General features: G+C 54.0%; 2 protein-coding genes across 6 annotated transcripts in view; one reads left to right on the forward strand and one right to left on the reverse strand.

Annotated features, from left to right (window-relative positions):
- Positions 1-4,774, forward strand: part of ARPC1B (actin related protein 2/3 complex subunit 1B) — a 21,910-nt gene extending 17,136 nt beyond the window's left edge. For 4 of the 5 annotated variants that reach the window (XM_063814784.1, XM_054656020.2, XM_063814785.1 and 1 more), the window contains exons 9-11: positions 1,394-1,599; positions 2,758-2,848; positions 3,180-3,412. In XM_063814784.1, the coding sequence (XP_063670854.1) occupies positions 1,394-1,599; positions 2,758-2,848; positions 3,180-3,218 (336 nt within the window). In that variant the 3' untranslated portion in view covers positions 3,219-3,412. Of the gene's footprint in view, positions 1-1,393; positions 1,600-2,757; positions 2,849-3,179 lie in introns of all 5 variants that reach the window. The other variant, XM_519230.8, reaches the window with a different exon arrangement.
- PDAP1 (PDGFA associated protein 1) lies at positions 4,724-17,376 on the reverse strand. Its single transcript, XM_001137719.7, has 6 exons — positions 17,264-17,376; positions 13,586-13,677; positions 12,123-12,230; positions 9,037-9,158; positions 6,595-6,746; positions 4,724-5,473 (listed from the first exon to the last, which is right to left on the reverse strand). The coding sequence occupies exons 1-6, from the start codon at positions 17,274-17,276 to the stop codon at positions 5,415-5,417; spliced, it is 546 nt and encodes a 181-aa protein (XP_001137719.2). The 5' UTR covers positions 17,277-17,376; the 3' UTR covers positions 4,724-5,414.
- Positions 17,377-17,499: the final 123 nt, after the last annotated feature.

Below are 17,499 nucleotides of genomic sequence, written 5' to 3' on the forward strand. Positions count from 1 at the left end.
AGGGTGTGTGGTCACAGCAGGCCTCCGAGAGAGCCCAGCAACTCTCATCTCCTCCCTCCTTTCTCCTGCCTCCCTCCTTTTTTTCTTCCTTGCATTCTCTCATGTACCAGAATTGGGCAGAACAGGTTGGGTTATGCTGCAGTAACCAAAAGTCCCTGGCTGCACTTGCTTAACAGAGTAAAGATTTGGCCAGGTGCGGTGGCTCACACTTAAAATCCCAGCACTTTGCGAGGTTGAGGTGGAAGTATCACTTGAGGCCAGGAGTTTGAGACCAGCCCGGGCAACACAGTGTGAGACCCTTGTCTCTACAAAAAGTTAAGAAATTAGCTGGGTGTGGTGGTGCACCTGTAATCTCATAATCCCAGTTACTTGGGAGGCTGAGGCAGGAGGATAACTTAAGCATGGGAGGTTGAGGCTTCTGAACTGAGCTATGGTCGTACCTCTGCACTTCAGCCTCGGCGACACAGAACCTGTTTCAAAAAAAAAAAAAGAGCCAGGCCCGGTGGCTCACACCTGTAATCCCAGCAATTTGGGAGGCCAAGGAGGGCAGATCACCTGAGGTCAGGGGTTGAAGACCAACCTGGCCAACATGGCAAAACCCCATCTCTACTAAAAATACAAAAATTAGCCGGGTGTGGTGGTGGGCGCCCATGGTCCCAGCTGCTCGGGAGGCTGAGGCAGGAGAATTGCTTGAACCCAGAGGCAGAAGTTGCAGTGAGCCAAGGGTGAGCCACCGAGACTCCATCTCAAAAACAGAAAAAAAAAATATATTTACTTCTTGCTCACATTTTATGTCCAGTGTGGGTGTTGTGAGGGGCTCTGATGGAGGCTGTCCCCAGCATGCTGTCCCAGATGCCACGAGGGAGCCGGAACCTGCGGAATCATGCCCTGGGTCTTAACATTTCTGCCCACATTTTATTGGCAGGTGCAATGGCAAGGCCACGCCTAATGCAAAGGGCGAGAGTTCGGGGTGTGCGGTTCCTCCAGGTGTCCAGGAAGGGCACTGCTCTCCCTCCCCTCCGCCCACATCTGTCAAGTCCCTTTTCACCCCTCTGCAAACATAATGGGGGTGCCAGGGCCAGGTCAGGCTTGCTTTTTGCCTAGAAAAGCAACCAGCTGCAGGGGTCTCCCCTAGAGCAGGTGTAACTGGCTGGGCAGGACAGAAGGCGCCTGAGCTCCCAGGGAGTCCCAACGCTGGCCTTGCTGGGGGAGGTGGCAGCCCCCAGCATCACCCCCGGTTTTGATACACCTGCAATTCGGGCCTCCCTCGCTGTGGCCCGTCTGTGTCCTTGAGCTGGCATCTGCCTCCCGGGCGGCCAGACGCCCGCCTGGCCTCCCCTCCGGCCTCGGTTTCCCCTCCGCGGCGCTCCAATGGCCCCCGCCCTCCGCGCAGGGCCACGACTGCTTCCCGGTGCTGTTCACCTATGACGCCGCCGCGGGGATGCTGAGCTTCGGCGGGCGGCTGGACGTTCCTAAGCAGAGCTCGCAGCGTGGCTTGACGGCCCGCGAGCGCTTCCAGAACCTGGACAAGAAGGCGAGCTCCGAGGGTGGCACGGCTGCGGGCGCGGGCCTGGACTCGCTGCACAAGAACAGTGTCAGGTGAGAGCGGGAGCCGGGCCGGCGGGTGGGCGGGGCCTCGGCTCGCCCAGAAACAGCGTCGGGTGAGGAAGGGGCCTGGAGTCTTCCTCCTGGGGCGTTGTGCTGGGACCGTGAGGACTGGGGACCCGGAGGGAGGGTAGGCGTGCCCTCAACTCGCTGCGCCGGAACGGCGTCTGATGAGCGGCGGGCCCGGACACGAGGGGACGGGGCCGATTTGTGGGCGGGGCCTCGGCGCCGTACTAAAACCGCGTGGGGCGGAGGCCGGCAGAGGGCGCGTAGCGGGCCCAGGGTAGGGAGTGGCTTTGACTCGCTGCGGAATAACGTCGTTAGTTGTGGGCGGGGCCCATCTTCATCTCACCATAGCAGCTCAGGTGCTAGTGGAGCCCGGGAGGGACACGGTGCGACCGACATAAGACGGGGTCGACCTCTTTAGGTTGCATAAAAATAGCATCAGATGGGGCTGAGCAGCTAGCCTCGCTCTGCATTTCCGGGACTTAGCTAGGTGGGAACTGTCGTAGGGCTGGCCCCTGCGGTGCTGTGGGGTGGCCAGGCAGTGACCAGCGGGCTTCCTGGGCGGGGTCACAGCTGGGGCGGGTCTATTGCTAGCACTTAGCGAGGTGGGGGCGGAGCTGAGGGTCTCTCTGCAGCCTTCTATGGATCTAGGGTGGGATGGGGAAGAGGCTCTCCAAAGCCCAAAAGCTGCCAGCCACACGTGTCCACCCCGCGGCGAATCAGAGGGAGCGGGAGCTGTATGGCAAGACTGGCCAAGCCCTTCGGTCTGTAAAACCTCCTGTGTCCGCCAGATCCGATGGCTTCCTCAGATGAAACACCTTTGTCCAGCTATCAGCTTAGTCCCTGGCTGCCCCCACCCCCATCTCCTTTTTTGTCCTGTCCAGCTGCACTGCTGGCACTGTGTACACTCCGCAGACACACGTGTCTTTCCTGCCTCCCAGGACTTGAGTGTCCTGTCCCATTTGCCTGCACCTCGCATGCCACTGTCCCCAAGGCAGAACTGACTTCTAAGCCCACTACACCCCCTCTCGGTACTTCTCACTAAAGCCCGCTCCCCAAGAAGTCTGGGAGCGCCTGGTGGACAGGGTGGGCCTGAGCCCAGCGCCAGCACAGGTTGAATTCATAAGCTCCTCTTCCTCTTTGCAGCCAGATCTCGGTGCTCAGCGGGGGCAAGGCCAAGTGCTCGCAGTTCTGCACCACTGGCATGGATGGCGGCATGAGTATCTGGGATGTGAAGGTGAGGCTTGCCCCTCCTGGCTTCCCGCCATGCCCCCCAGGTCAACCCTTTCCCCCCATCCCCACTCCCTGGAGATGACCCCCATCCTTCACTCCTGCAGAGATGGCACTGCATGGGGATGAGAGGTGGGGGCGGCCCCTTGACATCTGGGCCTTGGTGCTCACTGGGGCACCCGTCTTCAGGGCCGGGATTCAAACCCAGTTGACAGACTCCAAAACTGCAGGTTCTCTGCCCTCTGCTGTGCTGGGGCTGAGATGGGTGATCAGGTCCCTGGGAGTGGGGTGCCTGCAGGACAGCTGAGAACCAGCCTGTCCGTTCTGCCTCCCTGCAGAGCTTGGAGTCAGCCTTGAAGGACCTCAAGATCAAATGACCTGTGAGGATTATGTTGCCTTCATCCTAGCTGCTGGGGAAGCGGGGAGAGGGGTCAGGGAGGCTAATGGTTGCTTTGCTGAATGTTTCTGGGGTACCAATACGAGTTCCCATAGGGGCTGCTCCCTCAAAAAGGGAGGGGACAGATGGGGAGCCTTTCTTACCTATTCAAGGAATACGTGCCTTTTTCTTAAATGCTTTCATTTATTGAAAAAAAAAAAAAAATGCCCCCAAAGCACTATGCTGGTCATGAACTGCTTCAAAATGTGGAGGTAATAAAATGCAACTGTGTAAAAAAAAAGAAAAAAAAAACAACAAAAAAAGTAATTATGGACATGCTTGCCTATGTGGAAGGAGAGGTTTTTTGTTATTTCCTTGGGGTCTTGCTAAGTTTTCCAGGCTGCACTAGAACTCGTGGGAGCAATCCTTCTGCCTCAGCCTCCCAAGTAGCTGGGACTCCAGGGAGAGATTGGTGTTTGCACGGCCATAGGTAGATAGCTTATTTTTACTGCTTGCCAACAAAATTGATCCTGAAGCCCAACGGCCTTATGCCAAATGGTTCCCTCCCCACTGCTGTCCATCCTGGGCTGCCACTCCCAAAACTGCCAGTACCAGGTGTCACTGATTGACTAGTCAAATTCCTGGACAAAGGGGCTACACACTCCAGGCTGGTTGTGGAACTTTTGTTTTGAGATGGAGTTTTGCTCATCACCCAGGCTGGAGTGCAGTTGTGCGTTCTCAGCTCACTGCAACCTCTGCCTTCCTGGGATCAAGCGATTCTCCTGCCTCAGCCTCCCAAGTAGCTGGGATTACAGGCATACGCCACCAAGCCCGGTTAATTTTTGTATTTTTAGTAGAGACGGAGTTTCTCCATGTTGGCCAGGCTGGTCTTGAACTCCTGACCTCAGATGATCGACCCATCTCACCTCCCAAAGTGCTGGGATTACAGGCATGAGCCACCATGCCCGGCCTGGTTGTGGAACTTCACGGGAATTTATTTTGTCATTACAATGTTGGCAAGATATTTTTTTCCTGTGCTGTAAACTGAGGTTCTGTCTTGGAGTTGATGTCATGTCACCAGGTCCTGTGCTGAAGGGCATTTGCACATCTTTTGTGGCTTCTCTCAGGAAAATGTGGGCCTTGGCGACATCCAATGCTAGTGCTATTCCCCTTCTCCCCTAGAGTTACAGAATTATAACCACCAGGGGACACCTACAGGCCAGGCCAGGCCAGGATCCTGGTGCTGCTTCAGCCTACTGTGGCCTGGAAGGGTCCCTGCCTGCTGAGGCCTAAGATCCCGACTTGGCTAAAGGAGGGGAGGGGGCAGGCTGTGGTATCTAGGGTCCATCCCCGCATCCTGCTCGGTGCCACCTGACAGATGTCATGCCCCAGGTAGGTATGTGCCCTGAACCTTGCCGGGTGCACGTGCCTGAACGTGGCACCATACCCAGCTGGGTAAAAACGGCTCGAGCACGGAAGCCAAAGGATGGATTGCCAAAACAAAGATTACGATAATGTCAAGTTTAATCTGCCAAATATACAAGTTGAATTTGTGGAGCATGTTTTGCCTGGGTGCCACACAGTAAACAGAGGTTTCTTGAAATGATCAATGGGTAGGGTTGAAAATGGGCACTGGCCCTAGCCAGGTGAGTAGGAACCGGGCAGGGAAGGGCAGAGAGGTGAGGCCCTGAGGTCAGTCAGACAGGACTGACCAGGGACAAGCCATGACCCTCGAGGACCCAGGGGCACAGGCTCCCAGATGACAGCCCCTCTCTGAATGAGCACCCAGGCAACACAGTCCGGGGCTGGGTGTAGCAAACCTGTCAGCAGCTGCCTCCTGGGACAACCACCCCCTTACATGCTATCTATCTACCAGACAAATGAAAGCTCTTCTTACCCCATCTCCCAGGCACCCCCCAGCAAGGGCTCTGAATTCTAAAAACATTCAAATGGTTACATATGAAATGCTGTCCTGCATCTTTCTGTCTCAAAGATAGCAGCTACCCCTCCCCCAGCCCCCCCCCCCCACATCCCCCAAACAATTTCTGTGCCAAGATGAAGAGGAGGCCCCAGGCCATGGGGGGCTCCTGGCCATGAGGGGCTGTTGCAGCGGCGCCAGGGCACAGGGTGGGCGAGACACAGCAGAGGTCCTGGCAGCGCGGCCCAGGTCCCCGGCATCTCCTCCCACGGGTCGCGGTTACTTATTCAGGGAGAGTGACTGCATTCGTTTTCCTGACAATGTGGCATCGTCTTTTGCTGAGGGGTGGGAGAAGGGCAGGGGTTAAAACAAAGCAACCCCCCACCCCCTCCCAACACACGTGCCAGAACCCTAGAACTTTAGGTCTGAAAGGCTGCAGAAAACATTCTGTGCAACAGAGAAGAGCCGAGGCGTGGGAGAGGATTTCTGCTGCAGCTGTAACCCCGGGCCCCCCGACATTCCCGACATGCTTCAGTGGCCAGACCACCTTATAGAAAGCTGTTCCTTCCACAAAGCCCCGCCAACACACACTCTTGTGGACAAACGGAAACTTCTCACCCCACCTCCCAGCAGAACCCTGTAATTCTAACCTCCCTCCACGGGTTCTGAAGTCTAAAATTTAAACATTCCAACAGTTACATGTGAAGTCCTTTCCTGCTTGGGGTTTGTGAAGCAGGGTTGAATGGGAAGTTGGGATCACTGGATTTCTGGTGCGGGTGACAATGTCCCTGGGCAATTGGTTTCCCCTTTCCAGGCCTGCTTCCTCATGGTCTGGTGAGGAGGCAGGACAGATGGACATGTAGGGGCTCTCACAGACCCCCGGGAGATGGAAGGTTGCAAGTTGAATGCTCCTATAAACTGGACCAACTCCCATAGCCACCCTGGCCTAGAGGAACCTCCACCATCTCTGGCCTGCCTGGAGGGGAGAGCACAGGAAAAGGGATGCCTGGGCTGGATGTCAAGCCAGTCTGCACTGCTGTGTATCCAGCTCACCCTCCCAAGCCCTGCAGATGGACAGCGGTGACCTCAGGCATCTCTCCTGGGTTCCCAAGGCACCAGAGACCTTAGTGGGACCTGTGAGCCTCAGGCAAGGTCTGTACTAGGGGCATGGTTTCCTGTGACCTCCCGCTGTTGGGAGCAGAAGTGACTGTCCACCTACTGTGGACGGTGCTCTGCTGAGACTTCAACCTACATCCGACCCCATGATGTCGCTGGACCCTCCTGGTTCCCGAGGGAGTGGCAGGCACAGGGAGGGTGGGCCTCTCCTGAACGACCTCCTAGGCAGCAGTCACTCCTCACCTCATTGTCACCTCGCGGACAACGACACGAGTTCAGTGCTTTGTGGCTGGCCCAGGACCAGAGTTGGGGCCTGTCCCTGTGTGCACAGCCCAGCCCTTACCTTTCCTTTCCTCTTCCTTCTTCCGGGCAGCCTCCTCCCGCTGTTTCCGGATGATGGCCAGCCGGGCCAGGTCAGCCTTGGCTTGCTCTGTCTTCCCGGCCAAGTGCATTTTCATGTAACGCTCTTTTGCCTTCTGCTTCTCAATCTCTTCTCTGTGTGGATAAAATGGTGTCACGGGGACATCTTTCCTACCACTGTTTGCCAAACTGGACGGGAGTCAGAATAAAGGCCAAGGATTCGGCCTAGGGCCGAGGTGGAAGGGGTGCTCTGGCTGTGAGTCCCTGCCTCCATGAACCCCCTGCTTGGTGGACGTTCACCAAGCAAGTGAGCAGGAGGGAGAGGCCCAGGGAGAAAACATCTGCGATGTCCAGAAAGCCTCAGCGGGAAAGGGGACAATGTCCAGCTACAACAGGGAGGGGAGGATGCCTGAGGGCTTCATGATCAGGCTCTGGTGGCCATGGAGAGAAGGGGGACCAGGCCAAGAGTGTTCCAGAGAAGATGACCAGGAGGATGAAAGCAGTGGGGACCACATCCTACAAGGAAGGAAGGGCTGGGCATGGTGGCTCAGGCCTGTAATCCCAGCACTCTGGGAGGCCAAGACAAGAGGATCACTTGAGGCTGTAAGTTTGAGACCTGCCTGGGCAATATAGCAAGACTCTGTACAAAATAGAAAATTTAAAAATTAGCCAGGTATGGTGGCACACATGGCTAAGGCAGCATGGCTCCCAGCTACATGGGAGGCTGAGGCAGGCGGATTGCTTGAGCCCAGAAGTTCAAGGCTGCAGTGAGCTACAATTGCACCACTGTACTCCAGCCTGGGTGACAGAGTGAAATCCTATCTCTAAAAAATACAAACAAAAAAAGGAATGAAGAAGTGGAGGAAGCAGCCACAGGGCATAGGATGAGGACCACAGTGGGAAACAGACACACCCAGTCTCAGGTCAACACCACATGGCCCATTCTTAGAGCAGCTCAGATGTGCACGGTGCTGCCCCCCAAGGGGACAGCCCCCATCAGTAGGGAGATGGGAATAATTGCTGGGCTCCCATGGGACAAAGTGTCAGGAATGAACCCCCTAAGTAGAGTCAGTGGTGAGGGTCATTAGCTTCCTTTTGAGGATCTTCCCAAGCTTGAGATTCTGAACTGGAGTGGATGCCCTTCAGGATGAGATCGGAGGGCCTATTTGCACTGGGTTCCTGGAAGAGCCAAGTGTTGGAGGAGGGGAGGGCCCTGCCTGGCAGGAGGCTGGGAGAGAGACTTGGCCTCCCAGAGGCCTTCAAGGTACACAGAACTGGGGAGTAATGAGAAACCAGGCATGGGAGCTAGCTAGAGGGGAGGGAGAGGGACTCCCAAGTGGGAAGAGCAGATGCCTCACTACAGAGCTGAGGAGATAATACCTAGCGAACCGCAGATCCTAGCTCAGGAGGGATGTGCCACACTCAGAAGCCTCTAAGCTGAGCCTCAGGAATGATGACTAAGGCAGCCCAAAGACTCTGCAGGGCCCTTCAGTGAAAGCAAAATGCCAGGCAGGGTGTCTCTGCAACCCCAAAGGACAGAGGGAGGGAGCAACAGGATCCCTTTTACTGGAGAGGACACTGATGCCCAGAAAGGGCACAGCCTTATCGAAGGCTGCACAGCTGCCAATGGCAGAATACCACAGTGGCAGAACACGCAGGTTGCTGGGTTTTTGAAGTCAATGCCAAGAGGAAGCTACTGAAGGGGGACAGAAGGGTCCTTAGCAGCTGCAATCACACCCAAGCTCATGGCCTTCCCCACGAGGCTTTCACAGACACACCCCTCAGCCATTATCCTAAATGCCCAGTCAGGAGAGAAACCAGCAGGCTTCAACCTCTTGTAAGGCCCTTGAGGTCACCTGGTGGCTGCCAAAAGTCAGGGCACCAGTCAAGGACTGATCCTGTGCCAGGCACTTCAGTACATGATCTTGATCCTCATACGACTCTTGAGGAAGATATTTACAGCTTCATTTTCACACAGGACTTGCAGAGGCCTGGGACAGCTGGCTGAGCTGCGCTGGGCTGGACTGCCTTCTGGCCGGCACAGGCTCGCAGCCCCCTTCCAGTCCCCATGGCCACGACATTACAGATGGATGCAGGTCAGGAATGGTCAGATCAGTGGGGTAAGGGAAGTCTCCCCAGGGTGTGGTGCTCTGGAAGAGGGGAATGGAGGGCAACCCTCTGTATCCTGCACCATTACCTCAAGTGTTATGCTCAGGTCTGAGACTGTTGTCCTATTTCCCCTGATATCATGTATCAATTGGTGAAAACAAATTCTGTGTGGCTTTTTAAAGGCTACTGGAGGGCCATTGGGGAATGAGACAGAAATAAACAGCCACAGCTCCCAGCCACCTGGGGACCTTAGCATCCCACAGGCCAACTGCTAGCCTGTATTCCCCGTGACACAAGGCCCAGCCAGTGATGTTACCGTTCTCTCCTCGAAAGCTCCTTTGGCCCGTCCAGATCCAGTTGTGTGACCTTTTTGGTTGTCTGTGCCACCCGGTTGGGGTTCTCGATGTCGATGAGCCCTTCAACGCCTTTGCGCTTTTGCTAGAACAGGGCAAGAAGCTGGTTGTTGGAGTTCAGGTCCTGTGGAGCCCCTGAGGGCCACTCCTGCCATCTCTCAACAGCCCATCTGGATGAGGACAAACTCCTGCTCCACCCCAGCCCACGTAGTGCTCAGCCCAAGTCTCACAGTGGGTATAGCTCTCTGGAGCATCTTCATCAGCCTGGGAAGAGCCCACAGAACGGCTGCTCGGGGTCGAATAACTTGCCCAAGTCAACCAGGAAGTAGGTGGTAGATGAGAGGTGCGCCCTACCCCGACTTGCAAGCACTCACACAGCAATACTCCCCTACTTCAAGCTTGGCTTCCAAAAGCAGTTTTCCATGGAATCCCATGCCTGATTCTTCTTGCAAAAAGCGCTGGGCTGGAATCCCCAGGGCAGGGTGGGACAAGTGTGTGCTGTCATGACCAATTCCAATTCCCACCCACCTTAGCTGATGGACTGGACTTGTAACCCAAGAATGAGCTACTGGATCACACACTCTACAGGTTTGGGACGCTGGCCCAAAAACCTGGAATCTGCACCTTCCACCTCCCCTGCAGAAGTTCCAGAAGAAGGGAGTGTGTTCTCAATGCAGCAGGTTTGGTCAAAGTTTCAGGCCCTGTCAATTCCATCAATTCTCCTTAAGGGGGCAGGGAGACAGCTTCCACTCCACAGAGCTCCCTCCACACACTTCCAGTCCAGCTGCACACTTACACCTCCACTCAGATGCCTGGCACTGTAAACTTAACATGTCCAAGACAGAACTCGAGATTCATCCTTTACCCAACCGGACCCTCCCTGCAATCCTAAGCATATCCTTGATTCGTCGTTCCTTCAGCAACCCCCAAATACAGCTTAAATTTGTCCACTCTTCTCCACTGCCATTGTCACCATCCTAGGGCAAGCCACGATTTTTTTTCTTTTGAGATGGAGTTTCGCTCTTCTTGCCCAGGCTGGAGGGCAATGGCACAATCTCGGCTCCCCACAACCTCGGTCTCCTGGGTTCAAGCGATTCTCCTGCCTCAGCCTGAGTATTTGGGATTACAGGCATGAACCACCACCCCCGACTAATTTTGTATTTTTAGTAGAGACAGGTTTTCTCCATGTTGGTCAGGCTGGTCTCGAAATCTCGACCTCAGGTGATCCGCCCGCCTTGGCCTCCCAAAGTGCTGGGATTACAGGTGTGAGCCACCACACCTGGCCCAGGATTTCTGATCTGAACACTGCTCTTACTCTCAACATCCTATCATTCACTCTCCATGAAGAAGCTAAAATAATCTTTTTTTTTTTTTTTTTTTTGAGACGGAGTCTCACTCTGTCGCCCAGGCTGGAGTGCAGTGGCATAGTCTTGGCTCACTGCACTCCGCCTCCCGGGTTCACGCCATTCTCCTGCCTCAGCCTCCCGAGTAGCTGGGACTACAGGCGCCTGCCACCACACCTGGCTAATTTTGTATTTTTAGTAGAGACGGGGTTTCACTGTGTTAGCCAGGATGGTCTCGATCTCCTGACCTTGTGATCCACCCACCTTGGCTTCCCAAAGTAAAATAATCTTTTAAAAGCATGTCTGGAGGCCGGGCGCAGTGGCTCACGCCTGTAATCCCAGCCCTTTGAGAGGCCAAGGCAGAGGCAGATCACGAGGTCAGGAGATTGAGACCATCCTGGCTGACATGGTGAAACACTACCTCTATGGTAGTCCCAGCTATTTGGAAGGCTGAGGCAGAAGAATGGCCTGAACCCGGGAGGCGGAGCTTGCAGTGAGCCGAGATCGCGCCACTGCACTCCAGCCTGGGCAACAGAGAGACTCCATCTCCCCGCAAAAAAAAAAAAAAAAAGCATATCTGGTCATGTCTCTCAATCCCTTCAAGGCCTCCCCCAGCTGCCACTACCTACCATAAAGAAACCCCATGCCAGGCATGGTGGCTCATGCTGCTGCAATCTCAACACCTCAGGAGGGTGAAGTGGGAGGATTACTTGAGCCCAGGAGTTGGAGACCACCTGGGCAATATAGTGAGATCCCTATCTCTACAAAAAATTTAAAAATTAGGTAGATGTGGTGGCGTGTGCCTTTGGTCCCAGCTACTTGGAAGGCTGAGGCTGCGGTGCTTCACTGCAGCTTCACTCCACTCCAGCCTGGGTGACAGAACGAGACCCTGTCTCAAAAAAAAACCAAAAAAAACAAAAAGGGGCTGGGCTAGTGGCTCACGCTTATAATCCCAGCACTTTGGGAGGCTGATGCGGGTGGATCACGAGGTCAGGAGATGGAGACCATTCTGGCTAACACAGTGAAACCCTGTCTCTACTAAAAATACAAAAAATTAGCCCGGCGTGGTGGCAGGCGCCTGTAGTCCCAGCTACTCAGGAGGCTGGGGCAGAAGCGCTTGAACCTGGGAGGCGGAAGTTGCAGTGAGCTGAGATCGTGCCACTGCACTCCAGCCTCAGTGACAAAGCGACACTTCATCTCAAAAAAAAAGAAAGAAAAGAAACGCCAACCCCTTCAACAGCTACACAGGAGGTGCCCTTGCCAATTCTCCTCCTGCATCTGGACCACTCCGCTCCTTACCCACTAACTCACAGCTACACTTGGCCCCCTTCTGGTCCTTGAACATGCCAAGCTTATTCCCACCACAGGACCTTTGCACTTGCTAATCCAGTTTCTCAATTGCTCTGCACGCCAATTTTCACATAGCTGGCTGCATCTTGTTTTTTCAGATCTCAGTTTATAAGTTGCTTCACCACCACAACACTTTTCAAAGTCCCCTCAATCACAGTCTGTTTTGTTAGTAACACTTCTCATTACTTGAAATGACACTGTCTGTTTACTTCTTTGTTGTATCTCCCGTAGAGTGTAAACCCTCAAGAGCAAGGACGTTGTCTGCATCTACCTTTGGGACTAGTACTAAACGGTCACTCAACGTTTGTTTGTTGAATGAATGAGTCCAGGCTCTAGGCCCTCAAAAGACTCAGTACCTGGTAGTCATCTTCTTCATCCTCACTCTCATCTGAGTCTAGAGATTTCTTCTCCTTTTTGGGGTCACCTGCAGCCCCATCTCCACCTTCTTTTTGCTCCTCTTCTTCCTGTTTCAGAAATGGACAACCTGCAGAATCAAAAATGCAAAACAAATCCCCAAGACTGTGACCCTATCACCCCCCAGACTGTGGATCTTGAGAAATCAAGCCTCTGGAAGGCTGGAACCAAGGATGACAAGGGTCCTACTGTGACCCTGGCCCCCAGGGAATGGGACCTGGGCCAGACACAGGCAGCCTATGCACTTAGCACCGCAGCTTAGAGGCCATTCCCATAGTCCAGGAAGCCCCTCACACAGCCGCCGAAGGCCCTGCTCCCCTTCCTAACGCAACCACCTCAGCAGCCAGGGTGAGAAGCTTATTTCCTGGGGTCAGAAGGACTCAGCCACCAGGCTGAAAACCACCATCCTACTCAGCTCCCACCTGCCGCATGCAGCTGCCAAATCATGCTGGCATTCCCAGGCGAGTCCTCTCCGCACTCCACTCCCACTCCATGGCAAGCCATCCCCCGACCCACCCACACAGGTGACCTCCTGCACCAGCTCCCCAGAACAACACCTCGGAAGGCTGCTTCCCTCCACCTTTCTTGCCTTCCCACCAAAAATGTCCCTTATAGAAACCTCATGTCCCTTCACCTCTTGGCACCTGCCCACACATTCTCCATGTCCTGCTCAGCTGCTGGCTCCCCCAAGGACCCCTCCCAGACCCCACAGCTGGATGTGGCCTTTCCCTTCTTGAGACTCCTGGGGTACGTCACAGCTGTGTACCCATCTGGCCCTGACTGCTCCCTTAGGCCCTTGATCCAGGCATCAATCTAATGATATGGTAAGATGCAGATGCTGACGATGGGAATGTATTCTATTTCCTAACGGTGGCCTGGACAATGTACTATGGGAGCAGAGGAGAGGGAACTACTAAATCAGCTCTGGCTGGAGGTGAGGCGTGAGTCACAGAGGAGGAGAGGCTAAACAACGTCTCCAGGGATGGAGAGCATGCTGATGCTGGGGGTGTGGGAAGGCAGGGCATATGTCATGTGCAGTGTGGCACATCATCCTGTGTGGCTGCAGCAGACAAGCAGGGGTGCTGGGAGCTCGAGCTGTGAATGGACAGGGCCTGCAGGAGGGAGATCCTCCTGAAAGTAGGTGCACAAGACCAAGAACAGGGCCCCACTAAGGCAGCTGCTGCAGAGCAGCCACAGTTCTTTCTAACCCATCCAGGCAGAGGATGCCCACGCCCCGACTGTCATTGGTTGTTCTGAGACTCACACCTGGGGCTCACTGCCCGCCCGACCCCCACGTGCTGGCTTGTCCCTGCGAATGGGTAGTCCTTGCCTGGCCTCTCTATGAACCAAATTGGCAGAGCGCCACCCTGGGCCACTGGCGTGGCCTGGACAGGCACGTACTCACCCTGGCCTTCTGCTTCTCAGCCTGCAGCTGCGCGTCGATCTCCTCAGGGCTTGTATACTGCCTCGCCCGGCCTTTGTGGCCTCCCTTTCTTCCTGCAGAGACCCGCAGTTTAGGTGAGCGGAAGCAGCTGCCTTGACTGCTCTGACCCCCAGAGGGCTGTGTCCTGCTTGGAGTGCTCTCATCAGAGGCCTCACCTACCCCTCACCCAGCACCACCCAAACCGACACCTCCGCCACCCTCATGTGTTCAAAGGCACGCAGGAAGCAACTCGTGACCATCTGATGCATCACCAAACTGTGTACTAAATGCTGGCTCCTACACAGAAGACCGGAGGGGAGAACATGGCGGACGGTGCACTGCAGTGACTTGCTACATCCCCTGGTCCCTTACAATCCAAGCATAGTGGACTCAGATGCAACCACAGAAACATGTACCACTTACATCCCTGCCGTCACTATAAGGGCTTTTTACGCAATGTTCTGTCACAGCCAGGGGCACTTTTTTTTTTTTTTTTTTTTTTGAGACGGAGTCTCGCTCTGTCACCCAAGCTGGAGTGCAGTGGCGCAATCTCGGCTCACCGCAACCTCCACCACCCTGGTTGAAGCGATTCTCTTGCCTCAGCCTCCCGAGTAGCTGGGACTACAGGCGTGCGCCACTATGCCCAGCTTATTTATTTATTTTTAGTAGAGATGGGGTTTAACCATGTTGGTTGGCTAGAATGGTCTTGATCTCTTGACCTCGTGATCTGCCCACCTCAGCCTCCCAAAGTGCTGGGATTACAGGTGTGAGCCACCGCGCCCAGCCAGCCAGGGGCACAGTTGATCCTCGGAACAAACCTATGGTACAGGAGTGATAGCTGGTCCCATTTCATAGACCAGGAGACTTAGACCAAAGCAGACTGCGAAACACCACGAAGTTTAGAGTCCAACTCCCAGGTTCTACGCTTACTGGCTTGATGACTTTGGGCAGGTATTTAACCTCTCAGTCTCAGTTTCCTCATCTGTGTCCCTACCTTACAGGGTTGTCACAAAGATAGATGAATTAATCAATATACAGAAAGCTGCTGGAACAGTGCCTGCTACTGAATAAGCACTACAAAAATGTTCGCTAATATCCAGGCACAGTGGCTGATGCCTGTAATCCCAGCACTTTGGGAGGCCAAGGCGGGCAGATCACTTGAGGCCAGTTCAAGACCAGCCTGGTCAACGTGGTGAAACCCCCTCACTACTAAAAATACAAAAATTAGCTGGGCATGGTGTCACATGTTTGTAATCCCAGCTACTTGGGAGGCTGAGACAGGAGAATCGCTTGAACCCAGGAGGCAGAGGTTGCAGTAGCCGAGATTGAGCCACTGCACTCCAGCCTGGGCCACAGAGCGAGACTCCGTCTCAAAAAAATAAAAAAATCGCTGATCGTTACTTTTCCCTCTAATCTAGTATTTGGTGGAAAAACAACAACAAAAGCACCACTGAGCACATAAGCAATTTACTGCAGATGTCGGAAACACAATAAAATACCTTGTGTTCACCTTAGTAGTATGGCAAAAAGAGAATACTTAAGGGAGAAAAAAGAAACCCAAACCTACAGGCAAAAACTTTGTGCTTAGACTAAGAAATGACTGGCAAAGTACAGACGAAAACAAACCTGACTACACAGTCTAAAAGTTAAAAATGTGACTAGCAGTTAAAGTGTCAGTTTTATAGTCTGACCCTCTTCAGCCAGAACACCAGGCTGACCCTTGCTTAAGCCATCAGCCAGTTTTAAAGCAAGGTGGCATCCCCCTCTGCTGGTCCCCAAGTATGCAGGGGTGGCTGTGGCCTCAACTTCCACACAGGAAGCTGAGGCCCACCTGATTCCCATAGTCTGTCTCTGTGAGCAGAGACTCTGTAATCAGCCAGAGTTGCTCTGCACTCCAGAGGCGGTAGCAGAGATACTGGCCTCCTCTGATGCCTTACAGCAGCTGCAAAGCCATAATTGGGCTGCTACAGATCACACCACCCATTTTTAATGACTACCTAGGTTCCCAGGGGTGTCTAAGTCTATGCTTATTAAAGTCCTATTGTGAGAGAGCAAGTTTGCCAAGAAAAAAACCAACACCCTTTCTTGCTCTCTTAATACACCAGGCAACAGTAACAACTCAAAATTGATTACTATAGGCTCTCCTCTCATGCACTTGGCTATGGGACCCTGACCTTAGCTTGGTCCACAGTAATTTTATAGTAGACTCTTCAAGACTTTAAAAAACGATTTGCACTTAACATAATGGAAACAAGCGTTGGTCCTTTGCTCTTAGGGAGTTTGATACTTTTAACACCTTCACGGTTTTTTGTGGTTTTCAGATTAACCCAAGAAAATGTAAACCTTGTCTACCCCAAAAAGCTTTTCACAAGCCCAAAGACCATTTAGCTATGAATTCATATTTAAGGTTTTATCGTTGTAACCTCCAACCTTTACCCAAAGTATCCATTAAGTAAAACTTCGGAGGGAGGATGGCTCATTCAGCAACCTCCTTTTACAGATGAAGGGACTGGGGAACAATAGCAGAGAGACTTTTCCAGCCACAGAATAAATCAGTAGAGAGCTAGGTTTAAACACATTTAGCTCTGTCATGCCCAATTATCTCTGGAGTCAGGAAGCGATTTAGGTTTGAAAACGCTCCAGGCAGATGTTTCTGTGGGTTGAGTGCATTAACCAATATAACACATGAGCTACCAATATAAATATATTTGTTCTGTGCCAGGAGATGGCCAGGCACTTTATGAGCGCTATAATTTTACCACCCCGGCCCCAATTCACCAAGCTAAGGATTAGCCCAGTGTTTCAGATGAGGAAGAGGTTAACTTGTTCAGGGCCACAGAATTAGACGTGACATAGCTGGGATTCAAACTGGGGACTATCGATTCTAAAGGGGGAAACAGGATAGAGAACGGGCTAGAAGATAGAGGACGGGCTACAATGGACTGGGCAGTCATGAACCTACTTACAAGACCAAGAGCTGGCAAAGCCTTAAAAATAAGAATAGTTATTGCTTCACTGGGCACTTTTAACGACTGCCTGGCACTGTACTGCGCACTCCACGTGGATTACCTAGTTGAAGCCTCCCAACAGTACTAAGAGGTAGGTACAATTGTTATTCCCATTGGCAAATGAGAAAACGGAGACACAGGAGGTGGAGCGACCGGCTCAAAGGAACACACCGAGCCGCTACCGAACGGGGGAGTCGAAACCAGGTCTGGAAGGCTCATGGGCATCTCCTTAAGTCCTCCTAGGCAGGCCTGGCTGAACCGAAGCCAGAAAAGGCCCACGTTTTACGGGAGAGGCGGGTGGGCCCGGCACAAGCGCGGGACGCGGTGACTCAGTTCCTAGCCAGCCAAAGAGTGGGATAAATTCCAGAACCCCTAGACCCGGAGAAGCGCATCCTAGATCCGGCTTTCTAGGCCGGCGAGGACCCAGAGCTTCCGAAACTCCTCAGACCACTGACGGAGTGACTCTGGGACACCACAGTCCTCAGTTTCCCCATCGGGACAATTGGGCGTCGAGGCCCAGGCCTGGCTCTCAGCCGGTGCGGACAGCCTCCCTCTGCGCTGCTCTCAGAGACGCGCACGGGCTGAGGGGACAGCGGAAGCCGGACCTGGGCCGCCCCTCCAGGCCTGCGGGCAACGCGCACCCGCCCCTCACCTCCTTTAGGCATTGCGGCTCCGGCGGCTGCGGCGGCGGCGGCGGCGCCTCGAACTGACACCGGAACCGGAAATAGCTTGGGCTCGACTTCTTCCTCCTGGGCCAGCCGCCGCCGCCGCTTCAGTGGCCGCAGTGGCCGCAAGGACCCGGACCTCAGGGAGGCCTCCGCACGAAGTCGGACCGTCCTGCGCGCCGCCTAAGTCCAGGCTTGCCCGTCTGCTGCCAGGCAACAACGC

The sequence above is a fragment of the Pan troglodytes genome, chromosome 6 (genome assembly GCF_028858775.2).
Source record: "Pan troglodytes isolate AG18354 chromosome 6, NHGRI_mPanTro3-v2.0_pri, whole genome shotgun sequence".
Lineage (NCBI taxonomy): Eukaryota > Metazoa > Chordata > Mammalia > Primates > Hominidae > Pan > Pan troglodytes.

Bases quoted from the DNA above. Each gene is read 5' to 3' on its own strand.
- PDAP1 (XM_001137719.7), bottom strand. The intron at 6,747-9,036 runs GTAACATCACTG...TTATCCACACAG, and splicing joins GAGCTTTCGAGGAGAGAACG to AGAAGAGATTGAGAAGCAGA. The intron at 5,474-6,594 runs GTAAGGGCTGGG...CCCACCCCTCAG, and splicing joins GAAGGAAGAGGAAAGGAAAG to CAAAAGACGATGCCACATTG.